Source organism: Oncorhynchus gorbuscha, linkage group LG15 (assembly GCF_021184085.1).
Source record: "Oncorhynchus gorbuscha isolate QuinsamMale2020 ecotype Even-year linkage group LG15, OgorEven_v1.0, whole genome shotgun sequence".
In the NCBI taxonomy this organism is placed as follows: Eukaryota; Metazoa; Chordata; class Actinopteri; order Salmoniformes; family Salmonidae; genus Oncorhynchus; species Oncorhynchus gorbuscha.
In genome coordinates, this window is record NC_060187.1 from 65,096,362 (window position 1) to 65,120,589 (window position 24,228).

General features: G+C 40.7%; 1 protein-coding gene across 3 annotated transcripts; it reads left to right on the top strand.

Moving 5' to 3' along the window:
- The first annotated feature begins 6,960 nt into the window (after positions 1 to 6,960).
- LOC123996374 (T-box transcription factor TBX20-like) lies at positions 6,961 to 22,047 on the top strand. Of its 3 annotated transcripts, XM_046299751.1 has the most exons (9): positions 6,961 to 7,335; positions 8,970 to 9,204; positions 9,978 to 10,142; positions 10,461 to 10,569; positions 15,575 to 15,733; positions 16,182 to 16,258; positions 18,055 to 18,081; positions 18,251 to 18,360; positions 18,603 to 22,047. In XM_046299751.1, the coding sequence occupies exons 1-9, from the start codon at positions 7,209 to 7,211 to the stop codon at positions 18,941 to 18,943; spliced, it is 1,350 nt and encodes a 449-aa protein (XP_046155707.1). In that variant the 5' UTR covers positions 6,961 to 7,208; the 3' UTR covers positions 18,944 to 22,047. The 3 variants fall into 3 exon arrangements, with proteins under 3 accessions (XP_046155707.1, XP_046155708.1, XP_046155709.1); XM_046299752.1 differs by lacking the exon at positions 18,055 to 18,081 and having other exon boundaries at positions 18,248 to 18,360; XM_046299753.1 differs by lacking the exon at positions 18,055 to 18,081.
- Positions 22,048 to 24,228: the final 2,181 nt, after the last annotated feature.

Consider the following 24,228-nt stretch of genomic DNA (forward strand, 5'->3'; position numbering starts at 1 on the left):
GTAAGATCATTGAAGATGGGTCGTGGCTGGGTCTTCCAGCATGACAATGTGAGTTTCTGGATTTTTGTTTAGATTCCGTCTGTCACAGTTGAAGTGTACCTATGATAAATAATGACAGACATCTACATGCTTTGTGAGTAGGAAAACCTGCAAAATCGGCAGTGTATCAAATACTTGTTCTCCCCACTGTAAATCAACCATTTATCGGATCATCAAGAACTTCAAGGAGAGCAGTTAAATTGTTGTGAAGAAGGCTTCAGGGCGCCCAAGAAAGTCCAGCAAGTGCCAGGACCGTCTCCTAACGTTGATTTAGCTGCGGGATCGAGGCACCACCAGTACAGAGCTTGCTCAGGAATGGCAGCAGGCAGGTGTGAGTGCATCTGCACGCACAGTGAGGCAAAGACTTTTGGAGGATGGCCTGGTGTCAAGAAGGGAAGCAAGGAAGCCACTTCTCTCCAGGAAAAACATCAGGGACAGACTGATATTCTGCAAAAGGTACAGGGATTGGACAGCTGAGGACTGGGGTAAAGTCATTTTCTCTGATGAATCCCCTTTCCGATTGTTTGGGGCATCCAGAAAAACATTTGACCCGAAGAAGACAAGGTGAGCGCTACCATCAGTCCTGTGTCATGCCAACTGTTAAGCATCCTGAGACCATTCATGTGTGGGGTTGCTTCTCAGCCAAGGGAGTGGGCTCACTCAAACTTTTGCCTCAGAACACAGGCATGAATAAAGAATGGTACCAACACATCCTCCGAGAGCAACTTCTCCCAACCATCCAGGAACAGTTTGGGGATGAACAATGCCTTTTCCAGCATGATAGAGCACCTTGCCATAAGGCAAAAGTGATAACTAAGTGGCTCGGGGAACAAAACATTGATATTTTGGGTCCATGGCCAGGAAACTCCCCAGACCTTAATAACATTGAGAACTTGTGGTCAATCCTCAAGAGGCGGGTGGACAAACAAAAACCCATAAATTCTGACAAACTCCAAGCATTGATTATGCAAGAATGGGCTGCCATCAGTCAGGGTGTGGCCCAGAAGTCAATTGACAGCATGCCAGGGTGGATTGCAGAGGTCTTGAAAGAGATGGGTCAACATTGCAAATATTGACTCTTTGCATTAACTTCATGTAATTGTCAATAAAAGCCTTTGACACTTATGAAATGCTTGTAATTATACTTCAGTATTCCATAGTAACATCTGACGAAAATATCTAAAGACACTGAAGCAGCAAACGTTTTTGAAATTCATATTTGTGTCATTCTCAAAACTTTTGGCCACGACTGTACACTAAGTTGACTGTGCCTTTAAACAGCTTGGAAAATTCCAGAAAATTATGTCATGGCTTTAGAAGCTTCTGATAGGCTAATTGACATCATTTCAGTCAATTGGAGGTGTACATGTGAATGTATTTCAAGGCCTACCTTCAAACTCAGTGCCTCTTTGCTTGACATCATGGGAAAACCAAAAGAAATCAGCCAAGACCTCAGAAAAAAAATTGTAGACCTCCAACAAGTCTGGTTCATCCTTGGGAGCAATTTCCAAACGATTGAAGGTACCACATTCATCTGTACAAACAATAGTCAGCAAGTACAAACACCATGGGACCACGCAGCCGTCATACCCCTCAGGAAGGAGACGCATTCTGTCTCCTAGAGATTAACGTACTTTGGTGCGAAAAGTGCAAATCAATCCCAGAACAACAGCAAAGGACCGTGTGAAGATGCTGGAGGAAACGGGTACAAAAGTATTTATATCCACAGTAAAACGAGTCCTATATCTACATAACCTGAAAGGACACTCAGCAAGGAAGAAGCCACTACTCCAAAACCGCCATTAAAAAAGCCAGACTATGGTTTTCAGCTACACATGGGGACAAATAGGAAACAAAAATGGAATTGTATGGCTATAATGACCATTGTTATGTTTGGAGGAAAAAGGGGGACGCTTGCAAGCTGAAGAACACCATGCCAACCGTGAAGCACGGGGGGGGCGGGCGCATCGTGTTGTGGGGGGTGCTTTGCTACAGGAAGATTATGTGGATATATTGAAGCAACATCTCAAGACATCAGTCAGGAAGTTAAAACTTGGTCGCAAATGGGTCTTCCAAATGGACAATGACCCCAAGCATACTTTCAAAGTTGTGGCAAAAAGGCTTAAGGACAACAAAGTCAAGGTATTGGAGTGGCCATCACAAAGCCCTGACCTCAATCCTACAGAAAATTTGGAGACAGAACTGAAAAAGCGTGTGCGAGCAAGGAGGCCTACAAACCTGACTACGTTGCACCAGCTCTGTCAGGAGGAATGGGCCACAATCTACCCAACGTATTGTGGGAAGCTTGTGGAAGGCTACCCAAAACATTTGACCTAAGTTAAACAATTTAAAGGCAATGCTACCAAATACTAATTGAGTGTATGTAAACTTCTGACCCACTGGGAATGTGATGAAAGAAATACAAGCTGAAAGAAATACAAGCTGAAATAAATCATTCTCACTGCTATTATTCTGACATTTCACATTCTTAAAATAAAGTAGTGACCTAAAACAGGGAATGTTTACTTCGATTAAATGTCAGGACTTGTCAAAAACTGAGTTGAAATGTATTTGGCTAAGATGTATGTAAACTTCCGACTTCAACTGTACACATTTTTTATGTTTCATTATTTTGGTCACCTCTTTTGTAAAACAGTTTACGATTTTTGTGATAGGTTCACAATATTTCATGATAAATGCACAAATGAAAATAAATGATTTGCTGGGATGCAAGATATGTCTTAGAACACTTTTTAGAACATGTTTCAGTTCTGGTTTATGAATGGATAAATGTGTATGTTTTAATACCAGTCTCATACACAGAGAGCAAACAAACTGATTTGGAAAAGAGTTATGAAAATGCCAATTCATTAATTCATCAGATATTCCAATAATAACTCAACTAAATCATATTATGATTCAGCAAAACACTCACAAAATAATTGGCCTGTAAATTTCACGTTATTGACATTATGTAAATATAGACCACTATACATACAGTCGGGCTAAATATTAGGCTACATTTGTGTCCTTATCACGTTATTTCAGATGTTTTCATAAATAAGTGTACATTTTTACCCTACAAACTCTGTAGGTGGATATTGGGTAGTGATGTATTTAAAGGCCTGGTGTGTGATAAAAGGGATTTACATGGACATGCAAGCACAGGATTAAAAAAACGACTGTCTAAATGTATTCCATCTGTAGGCAAATATTCTCCCTGTCGCCATGGTCTGTAATGCGGTAAAAATTGTGGGGGCGGTGAACGGGTCCGGTCGGGTGTTGGCCACAACAACCCATTTCATTACTGTGGCTCTAACATCGAGGGATTCAATTCAATCAACTGGCGATTATTTTCCTCCATTCCACTCCTCCGGGATATGCTATGATTCCGTGGCCACTGACCCTTACATGTGCCCCAGCTCTCCACCGAAATAATTGCTCAAATCTTTTAATTGTCATATCCTTAAGTGCCAGGGTTGTATCTGTAGTTATCACCCATTGTTATATTGCTATCTAGAACGACCCAATTGGTTCCTTACCACTGTGCACAAATGTCAGTTCAATGTCTACATTTGATTTACATTTGGTTGAAATTTCAACTAATCTGAATTCAACAGGAAATCAACATAATATGTCATTGGACTTAGGCAAATAATTAAAACATTTATTTTTTTAAGTCTGACTTTTTTTCAAATCCAATCAGTTTTCCATGTCGATTCAACTTCTTCACATATTTTTTTGTTTTTTTGTTTTGTTTTATGACGTGGAAACAACGTTGATTCAACCAGTTTTTGCCCAGTGGGTTGTTGAATGCAAGAAACCCCGTGGCACGGATATGGAAGCCCTCTGTGGAATCCGCGGGAGAAATGTCAACGTCATTAACATCATGCAGCAAAAGTGTTTCTGGTTCTTAGTTGGGCGATAAACACTCATTCTCAAATAATAATGAGCTAGATGAAACTATTGATCATATTGATTATATAAACAGTACGATGAAAAGGTACCTAGCAAATGCCGTTAGATGCTTTCCTCGAGATCACCGATGCATAACTTTGGGTAGACAACTTTGCGTGCATAAAATATTACTCAATCATGGGAAATTATACATATTTAAACGTTGAATTACGAATGGATGTCTCTTTTCATCGTGCAGGAGGATCATAGCTGACGTATGGACGGGAGGGAGGGGGCGCGCCTTCCGACCTCCATTGATTGTTGGGGAATTTGACACGTTATACTGCTTATATTTGTATTCCTCTTTCAAAACATCGAAAGAAATAATGTATAGCCTATACAGAACATACTTCTACAATCATCAATCAAACACATCGATTGTGTTGATATTCCAATTCTTATGGAATATTCTTATTAACCTACAAAATGGGAGAAAGGTCCAACTGGTCCATCGTGGTTTCTTCTGGTTGCCAATATGACCATAATAACCAATGACCAACAGCTTTTAAATATGCTCTCAGGTTTGCTGTGTCTTTAAGAGTCGCCTCCAGCCACCGGTCCACCGGCCCCCAAAGTGTGAATAATATTCGGTAAGGAGTTACGCTAAGTGGGAAAGCTTTTAGCACATTATCCGCTGGCAATTGCAAAGTAATCAAATTTGCCAGCACAGGTCCCTTATTAAATATCTGCAGCATCGGATTTGCATCCGGGAGCCGCCTTAATGGGTTTAGTGCCCTGTGGATCTCCTACCTCTGTGTTCATGTAAACGCCGGCCCAGCTCTCCGGGAGAGTGAGTGACATTGAGGACGAGAGGTGATCCCTCCACCCCGGAAAACACCGGAGTCAGCGCTTTTGAAATATAGGCTATACTTATAGGCGCGCAGCCGACATGCGTCAGTGAGTGCGACAAGTGGGAGAATGGATATGCGAAAATAGGATCTCAACAACGACAGGGAGGGGGGCAGAGAAGGGGATGCAGCCGAGGAAGCGTTCCATGTTTTTTTTTCTAGCCTGGCTATTTTAAGATTTTTTTTTGTGTTTCCTTCAGCACAATGTTAAATGTAGGTTTTAGGCTTAAGCCCAGCCTGAAAAAAAGGTTCTGGATAGAAACAAAAAGGGTTATATTGCTTGCTTCATGTATGGCACCCTAAAGGTTATTTGTAGGGTTATTTAGTCAGAACCCCAGGGGTTTTTCTTCACTGAGGGTTCTATATGGAACCAATTTTGGTTCTATATAGAACCTTAAGGCTGCCATATATGAAGCAAGCATATAACCTTTTTTTGGTTCTATCCAGAACCTTTTTTCATAGAGTGCAGGCCTACTATACACATTTTTAGGCTACATTATTTGGGAAAATGTTACAGATTGTATGTAGTTTATGCTAATAAAGAAAATGTGATATTACAATGTTGTGCAGGCCTACATGTTATTATACCCAGGCTATAACTATAGTAGGCTGAATAGGCGAGGACATTGCCTGCTTTTGAACTATTCGATCATATCACAGCCTCTTTTCCCTTGAAACAAACGTTCCTTGCGTTTTTATGGCTTTTGGTTAAAAATAGTAGGCTGCTGGGGTGATTACAGCATTGTAATAAATGCTATAAAAGCATAATACATTTTTTAAATACTATTAGGCTACTAATACTGCTACTACTACTAATAATAATAATAATAATAATAATAAGAAGAAGAAGAATAGTAGCCTACAACACACCAGAAAATGTCCAATCGGAAGAAAACAACATCGAAAAATAAACAAATGTAGGTGCAAGGGCTCGTGCATAAAACTGAAGGCGGTGAGGGAGTAAAGGGAGAGGGGCCAGATTAGGGACTCACTGGTGTGTGTCATAGCACAGATTAAGCCTGTGCTGCCCCTGCACTCTATAATACTGCACATTAGTAGTCCGTCTGAGGAGGCCTATTCTCACAAACATTGAGTTACTTGCAGGGTCAACTAGCCTACTATGTGTCTCGAGATTCCGTATCTCTTCCCCTCTCTATTTGTAATAAAAAAAAATGTTAGTTTGTATCCCGGCTATTATTATAAATCAGTTTGAGTAAATTATTAAATGTGTTGCAGAATAGATTGTTTGAGCAGATTTTAATACGCTCCCAGTTGGAATGTGAATTTATATTATGTTAGTTAGCCAGTTTAAATATATGTTGTAAAGGTATAGGCCTAGGAACTCTCAAATTCCGGAGCTATGGATTCAAGAACTGTGTCGACATATTATAAACATATTCTGATGAAAGGTTTCGTTAAATATATCGGACTCAAATTACAACAAAGAACATAGCCTATACAAATCAGTATACATTATTATAGATTATGTGAGAAAGTGTGTCCTACACTGTATATTGTACAAGAATCCATGGGTAGGTAACATTAGTTGAAATGACCAATGAACACAGGACATCTTCCATGCTTTCAAATGTATCGAAGAATTTTGCAGACTTCCACAATCATAAACAAAATGATCATTATAGGAATTTGATGGGGCGAACAAATTGAAAACGATTGCTTGATGCACCTCAGATATTAAATATAATATTTTTTACGGTAAAAGCTAAATTATGACGACAGTTATAATTTTGTCCGAAATATTGACGATTATGTAAATGCAGCATTTTTTCTCAATCAGAGATGAGTGTACATATCATCTAATCACTCAATGGGCTACATTAACTGATCGAATCAAGCAACAACAACAACAACAAAAAGTGCGTCCAGCCTCTCTTGATGTGTGAAGTGTCGGGTCGCGGTTAGGTTCCCTCTAGATTTGGGCTAATGGTCGGAATCGGAAGAAAATGTGTTTTTAATAGGCTGTTGGGCTTCAATTCAGTTTGCAGGACAGTATGTGACGTCGACACTAAAGCGGCGATTGGCTGCTCACGATCGGGATGGAGTGGGGAGTGGGGTTGGCTAAAATTAAGAGCAGTGCAAAGATTCAACAGTCCCAATGAAGACTTTGCCACTGGAGTGGAGACGCACAACGATTAGTCGGTTTTTAACAATGTGTTCAACGAGTCACAAACGGAGAGTGTTTTAATTTTGTTTTGTAATAGACGAAGAGCATACCTGTTCAAAAATCAGTCAAAGTAGCTTCCATTTTTTCAGCGTTTTTGTGTGCAGCCTGCCAATAAATCTACAGAGCTCACTCCGCGAGCGGTTTGTGCTTTTGGACGTTATACTTGTACTACTCTCACCATGGAGTACACCTCTTCCCCGAAGCCACAGCTCTCCTCCAGGGCAAACGCGTTCTCGATAGCCGCTATCATGTCAAGTGGAAAAACGAAGGACAAGGAAACGGATGAAAACACCATCAAGCCACTTGGTAAGCAGATCGCGCATAGTGCCTTACATATAATTCACATTTTCAATATAGCCTACAATCGATAGTTTCCTTATTGGCTATATTGTTTGTTAGATTTGTTGAAATCAAGTCAATTGACTTCGATTATGCTATGGAGAAAAAAAGTGTTGTCTATAGGCCTACTTCTATAGCCATAATGTTCTATGGGCCTATGGGGAAATGACAGAGAACCTTCATTTAGGATGTCTCACATGACGATGTCTTTCACAAAATGTTGGTCCAAAAATCAGGCAGTGCATAACCCCGTTGATAGACTGTCAGCAGAAGTTTCAGTTCCACGTTTTATTAGTCGTATGTACGCGATACGCATGGATATACATCATTCAAGGAAATTCTTACTCGCAGGTTCCATCTCGTCAATGCAACAACAATAAGAAATAATAAAATATACGAACATAAAGCACGAGCATAAAAAGTACGAGCATAAAAATTGTTGATGTATTTTACAGATGTTGGCCTACGCAAATATGTATTCAGTAGGCCTATGGTTCACTGAATAGGCTCTGAATTCAACGATTATTGTGTCCAGTGTCAACAAAAAGTGTATGGACTAATGAAACAGAGATATCAACATTATATCAGAATTTTCTCTATCCAGACATATCATGCTGGCTGTAGTGGTGCTTGCTGATAATTGCAAACATGTTGCTGAAAATTTGATTAAATCAAGTTGACTTTTCAATTTATCCAAGAAAAAAGTACAATTGAACCTTTTCGTCAACTAAATATTAGCATTCAGTGAATTCATGGAGACATGGGTTAGTAGACTAGACCTGTATGCAATTACTGACAGAGAAATATAACACGGACATTGCTGTTAACTATATCATTGTGAGTTTAAAAAAAAAAGTGTTTTGAATTTAACTGAATATCTCTTCGAAATAGCGTGGCCATTTGTAGCCTACTGAAATAACCAATATGCTGTTTTTGTGATTCAGTTGCACTTTTGAAATTTGTTGTAGGCTAATTTAATGTCGTTCAATTGAAAGCAAATGGAAAAAAACATTAATCTTACTTTTAATGTATATTCTTGCATTTGTCAAATACCCCTCACATGTATTGATAATGTTAATTTATTTGAATACAAATCATTGTATTGGAATGTATATATCTATAGGCTACTAGGCTAGTTGTGTTTAATTAATTTAAAGCTAAATAATAATAACCAATTTATGACATTTTTTAAACATCCATGCCTATGAGTTTTTACATTGCTTTGAACATATATCAGGCTACGCATTGTAAAAATTCACTCACTCACTCACTCACTCACTCACTCACTCACTCACTCACTCACTCACTCACTCACTCACTCACTCACTCACTCACTCACTCACTCACTCACTCACTCACTCACACACACACACACACACACACACACACACACACACACACACACACACACACACACACACACACACACACACACACACACACACACACACACACACACACACACACACACACACACACACACACACACACACACACACACACACACATATATATAGATAGAGAGAGAGAGAGATATTTTAGCTGCAGTAAAAATAAACAAATGAAACCAGCATTTGAACATGGTGTTTTTTCATCCATAGAACAATTCGTGGAGAAGTCCTCCTGTAACCAAGGTTTGGGAGAGCTGTCTTCTCTAGATGGGCTCGGAGATTTCAGCGGGAGCGCGCCTCCAGTGTGCACAGAGCCGCTGATCCCCACCACTCCCAGTGTTCCCAGCGAGGAGATGGCCAAAATCTCCTGCACTTTAGAGACCAAAGAACTCTGGGACAAATTCCATGATCTCGGCACCGAGATGATCATCACAAAATCCGGAAGGTAAACTTAAATTTCTCACTACTAAATATTATATTATCGAATCCTATATTATCGACAACCACGTAGGCCTATTTTACTTTTTAAATGTGAACTACAATTATAGCCTGAGAAGCAAACTAAAGCTACATTTTATAATACCGTTATCTGATTACCCATGACATATTAAGCATTGGGTAGTTGGATGTTCTGTTTTGTATTTTGCAGGCTCATTTAATCTTTTTTTTCTCAATTAATATGTAGCCTATAATAAGACTAATTTCGGCAGAGATATTCTGTTTATTTACATAAACTGTGCGATAATTGCACCACAAATCATTGTAGCGCACCTCCCATGCGTGGACATTTTTAGAGTCTAAGGGTAATTATGTAATCGATTTACCATTCTAAATGTTGAGAAATAAAAACATTTGTATAAATATTAACATAATTTAGGCAAAATAATTTTCCCAGAAAAACGTAATGCTGTTCAAAATATATTGTAGGCAAATATTCTCCCTGCCATGAATATCTATTAGAAAAAGATATAGGGAATATGCCTCACGCTAAAAACATGTTTAATCAAATAGCCTACAGATAAAGGAAACACGTAAACCTCATACAAAACGGGAGCCATTGATAATATTTATGGACAAATTAATTCAGTGAAATATGACTCTCATCGTCTTATATTTTACTTGGAGCAAAGGTTTGAGTAAATATTTTCCTCTCAGCGAAAATGGTTGGCGTGGGTTTGTGTTGTCGTTGTGTTTACCGTCTCTCTTCTCCTCCAACAGAAGAATGTTCCCCACCATCCGTGTGTCCTTCTCCGGGGTGGACCCGGACGCCAAATACATCGTGCTGATGGACATTGTTCCGGTCGACAACAAACGCTACCGATACGCCTACCACAGGTCGTCCTGGCTCGTGGCGGGCAAGGCGGACCCTCCTCTGCCTGCAAGGTGGGTGACTTTTTTTTACACTCGTCTTTCGGTACTGAGAGGCTTTTATGCACGAGTCTTCATGTCAAAAGCATTCACAAAATGGTATGTGGTAGTAGCCATTGACGCGAATTATTGGTATATGGATAGCAAATACACTATGTGGCTTAGATAAATACATGTTTGAAGTTTTTTTTTTATCTTGACCGACAAATGTCTGCATTGGAACAAATCGACCCTTGTGATTTTGAATAGCATGATAATAGGTTTTTCTGTGTTTGCACAGACCTTTTCAAGTGTAAAATGTATTTTAATATACATATTGCATTTATATTGCAGGTTATACGTGCACCCCGACTCTCCTTTCACTGGGGAACAGCTGCTCAAACAAATGGTGTCTTTCGAGAAAGTAAAGCTCACCAACAACGAACTGGACCAACATGGACACGTATGTTATTGATTTGTCATTGGTATTGAAACAGTGAAGCAGATTTATGTTATTTCTGACATGAACTGAAACATGAAATCACTAGAAGGCTGTATAGCCTAACCCGAGAAAACTCCCATACAGGCTATCCTCATTTTAGAACTGATCAATGACTTGTGGAGAGTTTCCCCGTTCAATATTGGATTAAAAAATACTATCTCAAAGTGTAAACAATATTGACAAATGAAAATCTTAATTTGGGGGATATTTCTAAAAGATGTATGGGAATTGTGTTTAGATGGGATTATACCGGTATAAATAAATACACATACTGGCAGATGATTGATGAAAGAATTGCCCTTTAAACTTTCCATAAAATCTCGTGGAATTTTCTCATGGGATATACTTTTTTCCAGATCTCTTTCATATGTTATTGGGAAATGAAATGTTCTTAACTGTAAATCAGAGACGTGTTGGATTCAAAATCCACACGTTTCTTTGTTTCACCTATGAATATCCAGTTACATTTGATCATTTAAATTAATATTTTCATTATATTGAAATCATGTTTTGTTCGGTAAGTGAAATGAATAAGGAGTACATTTTAAGGAGAAACACGTGCTAAACTAAAGAGCTCTCAGCCTATAGTGCAGAAACGATAACAATAATGGAATATGTGTCGGAATATGTGTCCCATGCAACACCATTCATTTATATTATTAACAGTATTAGGCAAACATCATACACTGATTAGCCTACACCATACCAAACCAACAGGCTGTGCGAAAAACGTCTCCTTGAATTTATGCACAAACACGTTTCATTTCGAGGGCATGTCCGTGGTATTCGATAGATAAACAGAGTAGGCCTAAAGGCGAGAGCATTGCGATATGATGACAAAAGCAGATATATATTTGCTAAACCATGTGAACGATGTTTTTGATTTTCGTGACGCATGTAAAGACCGATAAAGCTGATTAGACAGGATAAAACACACCACGTTTCCTGTTGATCTAAAACATATCTCTAATGGTTACCAATATGGAATTTAAGAGAGATTCGTGCACGCTTTTAACCGCACGAATAATTGGCATTCAAATAGAATACTTTTCGAAAACCTTGACAGTGAATGTCGTTTTATAGGCTAGTCATTTGAAATTGCACCGACACAAGACACAAATGTTATAGTGCACCTGGCAGCTTTTAACAGGCAGCTTTCAACAGCTCACTCTGTTTCATCATTCTCAGGAACAGAAATTCTGACTTGAGATAAGCCTGCATATTTCAAACAATAAATCGTTTTGTTCCCATTGCTTCCTATACATGCACAAGTTCAAGTTGAAATGTGTCAACTGTGAGAATTGTAGCCGAATGTTGATGAAGGCAGGCAGGGACTCCTAGTTCTTAGGACACCATACCATAACACATCTCCTTTGCCCAGTATAGTCTCACATACAGTATACAGTATGAATCTAGATGTGAATCATAGGGATCTGAACCAGAGTATAGCAGACTAACTCCCCACAGCCACACCGTAACACAATAGATCATTCTTGCTGAGCCACTGTATAGGCTATGGAGTCAGATAAATGAGAAATGCTCTTCATCAAATCAAAGCATACTTGTCATATGCTTCGTGAACAGCAGGTGTAGACTAACAGTGAAAAGCTTACCTATGGGTCCTTTTCCAAAAATGCTGAGTTAAAAATAAAGATAACAAATATACAATAAAAATAGAAATACTGTAAATACATGAATGGGGAATACTGTAAATACTGAGGAATACTGTAAATACACAAATAACAATAATGCATACAAATAACATGGCTATATACAGGGAGTACCAGTACCTATGTGATGTGCAGGGGTACGAGGTAATTGAGGTAGATAATTAGATATACAGTGCATTAGGAATGTATTCAGACCCCATTACCTTTTTCACATTTTGTAAGGGTACAGCCTTATTCTACAATGTATTAAATAGTGTGTGTCCCCCCTTCATCAATCTACACACAATACCCCATAAAGACAAAGCAAAAACATTTTTATTTTATTTTAGGAAATGTATGGGAAAAAAGACAATATCACATTTACATAAGTATTCAGACCCTTTACTCAGTACTTTATTGAAGCACCTTTGGCAGCGATTACAGCCTCTGGTCTTCCTGGATATGACTCTACAAGCTTGGCACACCTGTATTTAGGGAGTTTCTCCCATTCTTCTCTGCAGATCCTCTCAAGCTCTGTCAGGTTGGATGGAGAGCGTCGCTGCACAGCTATTTTCAGGTCTCTCCAGAGATGTTCGATCGGGTTCAAGTCCGGGCTCTGGCTGGGTCACGCAAGGACATTCAGAGACTTGTCCCAAAGCCACTCCTGCGTTGTGTTGGCTGTGTGATTAGGGTCGTTGTGCTGTTGGAAGGTGAACCTTCGCCCCAGTCTGAGGTCCGGAGCGCTCTGGAGAAGGTTTGCTCCCCTCATCTTTCCCTCGATCCTGACTAGTCTCCCAGTCCCTGCCACTGAAAAACATCCCTGAAAAACATCCCCACAGCACCTTCACTGTAGGGATGATGCCAGGTTTCCTCAAGCAGGTGGTCATGTTCCTTTTACTGAGGAGTGGCTTCCGTCTGGCCACTCTACAATTAAGGCGTGATTGGTGGAGTGCTGCAGAGACGGTTGTGATTCTGGAATGTTCTCCCATTTCCACAGAGGAACTCTGGAGCTCTGTCAGAGAGACCTTCGGGTCACCTCCCTGACCTAGGTCCTTCTCTCCCAATTGCTCAGTTTGGCCAGGCAGCCAGCTCTAGGAAGAGTCTTGATGGTTCCAATCTGCTTCAATTTAAGAATGATGGAGGCCACTGTGTTCTTGGGGGCCTTTAATTTTTTTTTTTTTTTACTGTAGTTAACTAGGCAAGTCAGTTAAGAACTAATTCTTCTTTACAATGACAGCCTAGGAACAGTGGGTTAACTGACTTGTTTAGGGGAAGAACAACAGATTTTTACTTTGTCATCTCGGGGATTCAATCTAGTAACCTTTTGGTTACTGGCCCAATGCTCTAACCATTAGGCTACCTGCCAACCTTCAACACTGTACAATATTTTGGTACCCTTCCCCAGATCTGTGCCTCGACACAATCCTGTCTCTGAGCTCTACGGACAATTCCTTTAACCTCATGGCTTGGTTTTTGCTCTGACATGCACTGTCAACTGTGGGACCTTATATAGACAGGTGTGTGTGCCTTTCCAAATCATGTCCAATCAATTGAATTTACCACAAGTGGACTCCAATCAAGTTGTAGAAATATCTCAAGGATGATCAATGGAAACAGGATGCACCTGAGCTCATAGCAGTCTCATAGCAAAGGGTCTGAAATCTTACGTAAATAAGGTATTTCTGTTTTTTATTTGTTATTAATTTTCAAAAATGTCTAAAAACCTGTTTTTCGCTTTATTATTATGGGGTATTGTGCGTAGATTGATGAGGGAAAAATTGAATCAGACTGTAACATAACAAAATGTGGAAAAAGTGAAGGGCTCTGAATATTTTTCGAATGCACCGTAGGTAGGGGTAAAGTGACTAGCCAACAGGATAGATAATTAACTGAGCTGCAGCAGCAGTGTATGTGGTGTTTAAGTTTGAGTGTGTGTGGTGTTAGTGTGCATGTGTAGCCATATGTAGTGTGTGTATGTGTGTGTTGGGGTGTCAGGATAGATAATTAACTGAGCTGCAGCAGTAGTGTGTGTATGTATGTGTTGGGGTGTCAGTGTGCATGTGTACACATGTTACATGTTTGTGGGCATATGTAGTGTGTGTATGTGTGTGTTGGGGTGTCAGTGTGCATGTGTACACATGTTACGTGTGTGTGGGCATATGTAGTGTGTGTATGTGTGTGTTGGGGTGTCAGTGTAAGTATGTGTAAGTGTGTGGGTAGAGTCCCAGGCAGGTACTTCCTGTTTGTGTTTTTGCATGTAAGCAGGAGGATAGAGTTATGGTCTGATTTGCCAAAGGGAGGGCCTTATAAGCATTCCTGTGTGTAGAATAAAGTTGATCTAAAGTTGTCACCTAAAGTTCCACAAGTGACATGCTGGTAAAAATGAAAATAAGTTTCCCTGCTGTAAAATCACCGTTGCCTCTGAATCATTTCCTAATTATAACCATATGTTGTCACCTAAAATAGTTATAGATGAAAGTATGGTCTGCAACTTATCATGAGGTATTCTAACTCAGAGAGCAAAAACTGAGTCTTCCTTAACATTAGGTAAAATGTAAAATCCGGTCTTGACGATGCATAGAAAACACTGTGACATGTATATCCATGTCCCCGTTCAGCCACGACTCTGAGAAACGTAGGATATTACAGGTTTTCAGGTCCCGTTGATAGGATAGTCTCAAACAGAGCTCATCCAGTTTCTTCTCCAGTGATTACATGTTTGCCAATAGAACAGATTGCGATGGCGATCTATTTGCTCGCTGACAGTCTCGTCAGGATGTCGGCTCTGCTGCCTCTCTTTTGCCGCCACTTCCTCTTTTGATTCCCAGGGAGTAGAGGGCCTGGTCCGTAGGAAGCAAAGCGTCCAGAGCTACCGACTCGTAGAAGTAGACATTTCTGTCCAGATCAAGATTAGTGATAGCTGTTCTGATGTCCAAAAGCTTTTTGTTGTCATAGAAAGTGATGTCGGAGACATTATGTACCAAAAAGGATATGATCAGCATAAAAAAAAACACAAAATAGCAGAATTGGTCAGGAACCCATAAGACGGCTGCTATCCACTGCAGCGCCATCTTTACAGAAGATCGGGATCAAGCAGGACAGCTAAGAGCTGAGGGAAATGTGTCTCAGACTGCATGCTGTTAACATGTTTATCTTTTTACACTCCTCTCTACTGCCACCCCAGTCATCCTCTCTCACTCGATCACCTTGCCTCGTCTATCACCATGCTCTCTCTTTCTACTTCCTGTCATCTCACTCCACATCTCACTCTCATTCTCTATCTAACCCAGTGTTTTGCCTTCTCTGTGTCCCTATAGATCATACTAAACTCCATGCATAAGTACCAGCCACGGGTCCACATCATCAAGAAGAAGGACCACACCGCCTCCCTTCTCAACCTCAAGTCAGAGGAGTTCCGCACCTTCGTTTTCACAGAGACTGTCTTTACCGCGGTCACAGCCTACCAGAACCAGCTGGTGAGCAGTAAATCACTACTCAACTGTTCTATACCAGGATCTTATTTATTAATGCACACAACTGAAAACCAAGACAAGCGTTTCGTATTTGACTACAGTTACTCCCTTCTCCTTTCTTCCGTATGGTGCCTAGTGAACATGACCCAGGGGTCACCAGGGAGGACGTGCTCTGTTGCTGGATAGTGTTTACGGGTAGAGACAATATGTTGAATATAGGGGGTTGTGTGGCTGGTTTGCAGACAACATGCATAGGGAGTGTGTTCAGTTCTGTCTAAAGCCAGTTCTGCCACCCAGGTCCTCCCTGACTCCCTTTGTGTGTTTAGTCTGGCTATCCCATGGAAAAAGATAGAGAGAGCGAGACAGACAGAAAGTGAGAGGGATAAGACTCTGAGACAGAGAGAAAAGAGAAAATAGCATCTAATCTGTTTGCGGGCCTCTTTCTTCCCAGATAACCAAGCTGAAGATCGACAGCAACCCGTTTGCGAAAGGCTTCCGAGACTCCTCCCGACTGACGGACATGGAGAGGTACAGGGAATTTGATGTCTTTGCCTGTTTGTTATTTCTGTCCGGCGTGGATAAGATGAACAAGGGGAATAGAATTGGGAGAGGGTAGTCGCGTTAGGAACAATGGAGCTATATACTCATTAGCAAGTGCACATGCTGGGTTGTTTATTTATTTCTGATCAATAGGTGTGTGTGTGTGTGTGTGTGTGTGTGTGTGTGTGTGTGTGTGTGTGTGTGTGTGTGTGTGTGTGTGTGTGTGTGTGTGTGTGTGTGTGTGTGTGTGTGTGTGTGTGTGTGTGTGTGTGTGTGTGTGTGTGTGTAAGGGGGGTATGCATGTGTGTGTGGGTACAGTTTTGCATAAGTGTGTGTGTGTTACAGAGAAATTGAGAGAAAAATGAGCAGAGAGGACATTGAATTTGTTTTACAACTAGACAGAGGACTGTGTTACTGTATAGTGTTGGTTTTTATTTCAATGTCAGTAATTGTCTGAAATTGTTGTTTCTATAGATATCTTGTGGTTATCTGAGTGACTTCCCCGGGTGCAATGCCAACCCACCCTACTATAAACTTCTGGCTAACACACACACACACACACACACACACACACACACACACACACACACACACACACACACACACACACACACACACACACACACACACACACACACACACACACACACACACACACACACACACACACACACACACACACACACACACACACACACACACACACACACACACACACACACACCAATCCAAAGGATTTTATGACCTACAGCCAAACAAACACACTTTTTTTTTTAGATTGACCAATTCCAGCACTATTGCCAAAATCAGCTGATAAATCAGACCATCCCAGGCCATTTCCCAACCAAACAAGCAAAGTCAAAGACTGCCAAGAGACAGCCAGACAACCGACTCCCCCTTTCTGGCTTTCTCTTTTTGAAGGCTGTGAATTAGATCTGATCAATTGATCTTCAGGGAGCTGCAGAAATCACATTAGTCTGGAGTCAGCCACTGCACTAAAACACAGTGTAATTTGATTGGCTGCTGTGACTGATTGAAACCAGCCCCCTGCGTCGTGGCCTACTGTGGCCTCTGTGCCGGACAGGCCAGAGCTGATAAAAACACACACATTTGTACTGCACCGCTGACAGATATTGCACTTTCCTAACCTAATTGGGGAGCTAATGTGGACGCATGGCTCTTGTGATGCAGACCACTCCTGTCCAACCGACCCTTCCTCCTCCACCACCACCATATCTGTCCCTCTCTGTGTCACTGAGACGCTGTCTGACAAGACTCACGGGAACTAATGCACTTTCTGTTAGAGTACACACACTAAGACTAAGACACACACACTGCTTTAATTATGTACTTTGATACTTAGAAAATAAGGATATTTGCTTTTATGCTCCAAAGAGGTATCACAACTATTGAAAAATGTTGTTGTGTATTCTGGGCTTTTCTATCTTTATCTACATTATGTGTTTTTTTGTTGCACTGGCATTTTATAGACCCTACATTTTCCATTCTAACTATAATGTTATGGGCTCTTTATTTTTACATACAGTACCTAATGTGTACAGATATATTGACTGTGTGTACAGATATATTAACTGTGTGCAGATATATTGACTGTGTGCACAGATATATTGACTGTGTGCAGATATATTGACTATCTGCAGATATATTGATTGTCTGCAGATATATTGTGTGTGCTGATATGTTGTGTATCTATTGTCTACATACTGTACATTCAGTATTGTCTGTCACCAGTGTAACTATAAAAGATATAATTTGGGTTATAGGTTACTGCAAAGACATGATATATCTTGGTGAGTTGTTTTGGGGTATTGGTGTGAATGCAGATACAGTATATATTGGACTGAATGTACATTTTATATTAGAATAAGATATTTTCATATTTTGGTGTGAATGTATCAATATGTTTAAGTGTGAACATAGAGATATATTTTGGGCCTTTCTCTTTGGTTTTTGCTGCAGGGAAAGTGTTGAGAGTTTGATCCACAAGCACTCATACGCACGGTCGCCAATACGCACCTACGCAGGTGAGGAGGAGACACTGGGGGATGACAGCCACGCCGCACATAGGGGTAAGAGAGTTGGTCACACACGGATGATGGCATCACACACGTTTCACAAGATGCACATCATGCTAATGAGCCAAATGAGGGTCGTTCAGTGGCACTACTACCCCATTATTTGACCAAATAATTCAAACAACCGTCATTCACATAAATGGAGCACTTGAATGTCGCTGAGTCAATGTAGTGCAACATCAATGACCGTATTATAGTAAGAGGTATCTAACAGTGTTTCTCCATCTCACTCGAAGGTTCTGCGTTCACCGCCTCTGACAACCTCTCTCTGAGCTCCTGGGTCACCGCCACCTCTGGTTTCTCAGGCTTCCAGCACCCCCAGTCCCTCTCTGCCATGGGCTCCAACAGCGCCTCCCTGGCCACCCCCTTGCCCCACCCCATCCAGGGCTCCCTGCCCCCTTACAGCCGGCTGGGCATGCCCCTGACACACTCGACCCTGGCGGGCACCATGCAGGGCGGAGGTCCCTCCTTCCCCTCCTTCCACATGCCCCGCTACCACCACTACTTCCAGCAGGGCCCCTACGCTGCCATCCAGGGACTGCGCCACTCCTCCACCGTCATGACCCCCTTTGTATGACTCCCTCTGGGGTGACTGCCTGGCCGAGTAGCCCCTCATCAGCTACAACTAAGCTTATAGACACACTTCCACACACAAGTAGATAGACTCACCGATTTGTCCGCCTCAGCATCATCACCCATCGTCACCACCGTGTCCTTGTAAATAATAAGCCCCCTGGCCGAGGCGACTGACTGGACGACCTGGAGAGGCTGCCTGGCTGCTGCCCTGCATGCTGACAGCTGAACCGGAGAGGAAACAGACTCCTACGGGACCTGGTGGAACAGACACAGAGACCCACAGACTGATATGAACACCAGATATGAACACTATTGACCTGCATATGAATATTTACGACCCAGATATGAAAACTGATGATCCAGGTATAAAAAAACAAATCCACAACAAAGATGCTGAGGACTGATGATGCACAGTGATGCGTTGTGGGAAATAGGTAATGGTCTGCTTGTGATAACTGTTTGCCCCTGCCCTCCAACGGTTGGTTACAATGTTCATTTTGCACCCACTCTCCAGAAAAGCATGGACAGGAGAACCAGTGAACTGTCTGGTTTACAAACATTAAAACCAGAGGGTGTGGTAATTGTTAGTTCTCTCACAGCTTCTGAGGACAATGAAGAATATGGGACTCCAAAAGTTTACGGGAGTGCACAACTTCCAATCCTGGGCACCGCTATCTTCACTCCAGCTGCTGGGGCATGGAGGAATGGCAGCCATTTTAGACTGAGTCAAAGGATTCCCCCTGCTTGCTGACCAAAAACTAGGGTAGAGGCAACATTTCTCCTCTCCTACTTGAACTCAAACTCTGTTAAGCCTCCTCTGCAGGCAGAATCCTATAGCCTCCTCCAGTCAGGTTGGCTGTTGCCATGGTAGTCAGATTTGTGCGGATAGATGCCCTAGAGACAGAGAGAAGCCAATTGTTTATTTCCCATCTAAAAAGCCAGCCATGTGTACTGTGAAGAAGTTACAATGGAAGATGATCACGTTTGATAGTAGTACATAAAGATGTACACACACTACACAAACACACACACTACACAAACACACACACTACACACACACACACACACACACACACACACACACACACACACACACACACACACACACACACACACACACACACACACACACACACACACACACACACACACACACACACACACACACACACACACACACACACACACACACACACACAGGACACAAACTATAAGATGAATGTCATAGAGTGCCATATCATAGGTAGCATGCTGTTTGCAAAAGATAACACAGAAAACATTTGTTTAAAAAATTCCTCACACCAACCAGATCTCAAACTACTTTTTCAGTTTTCTATGTCATCCAAAAAGCTTATATTCACCTCATAATGTTTGTGTGTACTACATCCAATGAGTAAAACATGTACATGTATTTGATTTGTGTGGTCAACGGAAAGCGATGTTTGTTCATGTCTCACATGTGGATGGGCCCTAGAAGACCTTTGGAGGACCTCTCTAGCGAAGTCCCAGAGCGCTAAAATCACGCTACGTCGTAACGTATCCCCAACACCTGCGGATTGTCTTCTCTAAACCAATCAATGGCAAATCAGTAATGTATAAATGAAGTACCAAGAGGAAGAGAAAACCAGCAAACTCTGCTGCCCTGAAAGGCAAAGATGCACTTTCTCTTGTTGTATTGGCCTGAAGCTTGATTCACCACCTAACCAATACCTAACCTCTGGCGCCACACTATGGCCTGATTACTATAGCCCGATTACTGTAGCCCGATTACTGTAGTCTGATTACTGTAGCCTGATTACTGAAGCCTGATTACTGTAGCCTGATTACTGTATCCTGATTACTGTAGTCTGATCTATGTCTGTCTCAGGCTGTGTCGACACTACAGCACTCTGGGAGAAAGTCCACACCTGTAAATAATGACTCAGTGGTGCCTCCCCTTAGAAGAGGGTGGTCGTCACACCATTGGCGATTTATCAGCTAGCCCTTTCTAACCAAAATGACACAGAAGCTAAGCTAGTGACACAAAACATACAGTGTATGCATCGGGTCTTTTGTAGTGCCACTCCTCTCAAAAGAATAATAATTGCAGATTGATTCATCCAGTCAATGATGTCTCATACAGTTTGTTACCACCGTAACACCGATGTTATTCTAAAATGCCGATCCTATTTTGTCAAGAAAATTACAACTAAGGCAACTTTGTAAACCTCTAATTCACAGCTAAGACATCCTGAGAATTATTTTTAGTATGAAGATTTCTCTTTTTGGGGCAAAATGGGACAAACTTGGATGGAAGTGAAGGTCTAATACAGTATTTCATTGTTGGTTTTGTTTTCAATGCTGAGTCTTTCAATTTCGTTATACTGAACAAACCAATCACATGGAGCCAAAAAACACACATAAATTAGGCCCCAATTAACACAATATTATTGTGGGCACTAACTCCACATGAGTTAGTGTGTCCACAAGCAGTCAGCAGGTTTGAAGTTGGAATGAGTTTTGCAGGATGTTTTTAGTTGAAATCGTGTTGTAGGACAACTCTCAGTAGACAACTCTCAGTAGCCTACACAATGCATGGAGGCTTTAGGTGCTATCAGAGATGATGATTGCCAGTGGGAGCACTAACTCTAAGGCGTTCAGTTGAAAGAGGCAAGTGTTTTCAATGTTAAACAATTTCACATAAGAACTCTAACAAAGGTCTTCAACTGGTGTTCTCTTCAATCTATAGCCTACATCTGGACTTCACTCCCCATCTATGAATATGTCCTTGTGTAGGCAGTCTGCCAATCTCACCAAGTCTTGGTAGAAGGGGGGGATTGTAAACTTTCAACTTTCCATTTTGAACAATGTGTACGCACACTCAAAGTATGCCATGGGAGATGGAGCTGCAAGGATTTTGTCATGTTTTTGTTGTGTTTTTATTATTACTTTAAGTGTAATCTAAATATACAGGATGACATCTAACAAGATTTGTTTTGTTGATTTTCTAAGTGCAATATATTTATTTCTGCTCTGAAAATGATCATGTGTAATGTACTATCTGACGCTTCAAAATATATGTTATTTGTAAACCATAAGAAATATATATATATATATATATCACCCCCAAAATGTCTCAAAGTGTTATTTATTTTTATGCAATGAATCGCACATCATGTATCAACTGAAGTGTTAGTGTTTCCATCGCTTTCCACCAGGACCATAACGAGAGTTGTACAGAACTGTAACAGCTAATAAGATCAATCTTTATGTAGAATGCATTTAAAGACATGCTCCAGAACATTGGGGACTAGGAAGTATTTTTCAAACCTCCCGCTTTGGGTTGGATGTGTCAATGTGTAGTTAATGCATGCATAATCTAAGAGCAGAACTACCATCTTACCTCCATTAGCCATGAAATCCCTAGTTTCAAAGCGACTGTTTTATGGTAGCTTTACGCCGCCCGTTTCCCTATATTTTCCCCCCATGCGGGCCATCCCCCAAACAATTAGAGTTTCAGCCAATGAGCCACAGACCATCCTATTTGAATGACAACTAGCAAGATGCACACACAGCAGAGTGAGAGAGAGAGAGAGAGAACAATGGCGTGATGCACATATCTGCACATAAAATATGTGACACGGTACGCAATTGTCGGGGACCACTTTTGACTCGTGAGTGATACTTTCAGAACTACTGGCAAAAGAATATTCAAAAGTACTGGAGAATCTCTTTAAATATCTCAATACACTAGACAGTAACATATACCCTTGACTTACTTGACTCATTCTTTTCAGCTCCTAGTAAAGCAAAGGGCCTCAACAGTACATCTCCAGCGAACTTTGCCATTCTCTGTGTCCTCTTTGGGCGCCCAACGTTTCACCTAGCACTATAAACAATAACAGACAACGTTTCACCTAGCACTATAAACAATAACAGACAACGTTTCACCTAGCATTATAAACAATAACAGACAACGTTTCACCTACACTATAAACAATAACAGACAACGTTTCACCTAGCACTATAAACAATAACAGACAACGTTTCACCTAGCACTATAAACAATAACAGACAACGTTTCACCTAGCATTATAAACAATAACAGACAACGTTTCACCTAGCACTATAAACAATAACAGACAACGTTTCACCTAGCATTATAAACAATAACAGACAACGTTTCACCTAGCACTATAAACAATAACAGACAACGTTTCACCTAGCACTATAAACAATAACAGACAACGTTTCACCTAGCATTATAAACAATAACAGACAACGTTTCACCTAGCACTATAAACAATAACAGACAACGTTTCACCTAGCATTATAAACAATAACAGACAACAAGCATTATAAACGACAACGTTTCACCTAGCACTTTCACCTAGCACTATAAACAATAACAGACAACGTTTCACCTAGCACTATAAACAATAACAGACAACGTTTCACCTAGCACTATAAACAATAACAGACAACGTTTCACCTAGCACTATAAACAATAACAGACAATGTTTCACCTAGCATTATAACCAATAACAGACAACGTTTCACCTAGCACTATAAACAATAACAGACAACGTTTCACCTGGCATTATAAACATTATAAAACAATAACAGACAACGTTTCACCTAGCACTATAAACAATAACAGACAACGTTTCACCTAGCACTATAAACAATAACAGACAACGTTTCACCTAGCACATAAACAATAACAGACAACGTTTCAAGCACATAAACAATAACAGACAACGTTTCACCTAGCACTATAAACAATAACAGACAACGTTTCACCTAGCATTATAAACAATAACAGACAACGTTTCACCTAGCACTATAAACAATAACAGACAACGTTTCACCTAGCACTATAAACAATAACAGACAACGTTTCACCTAGCACTATAAACAATAACAGACAACGTTTCACCTAGCACTATAAACAATAACAGACAACGTAAACAATAACAGACAACGTTTCACCTACACTATAAACAATAACAGACAACGTTTCACCTAGCACTATAAACAATAACAGACAACGTTTCACCTAGCTCTATAAACAATAACAGACAACGTTTCACCTACACTATAAACAATAACAGACAACGTTTCACCTACACTATAAACAATAACAGACAAAGTTACACCTAGCACTATAAACAATAACAGACAACGTTTCACCTAGCACTATAAACAAAAACAGACAAAGTTACAGCAAGCACTATAAACAAAAACAGACAAAGTTACAGCAAGCACTATAAACAATAACAGACAAAGTTACACCGTGCACAATAA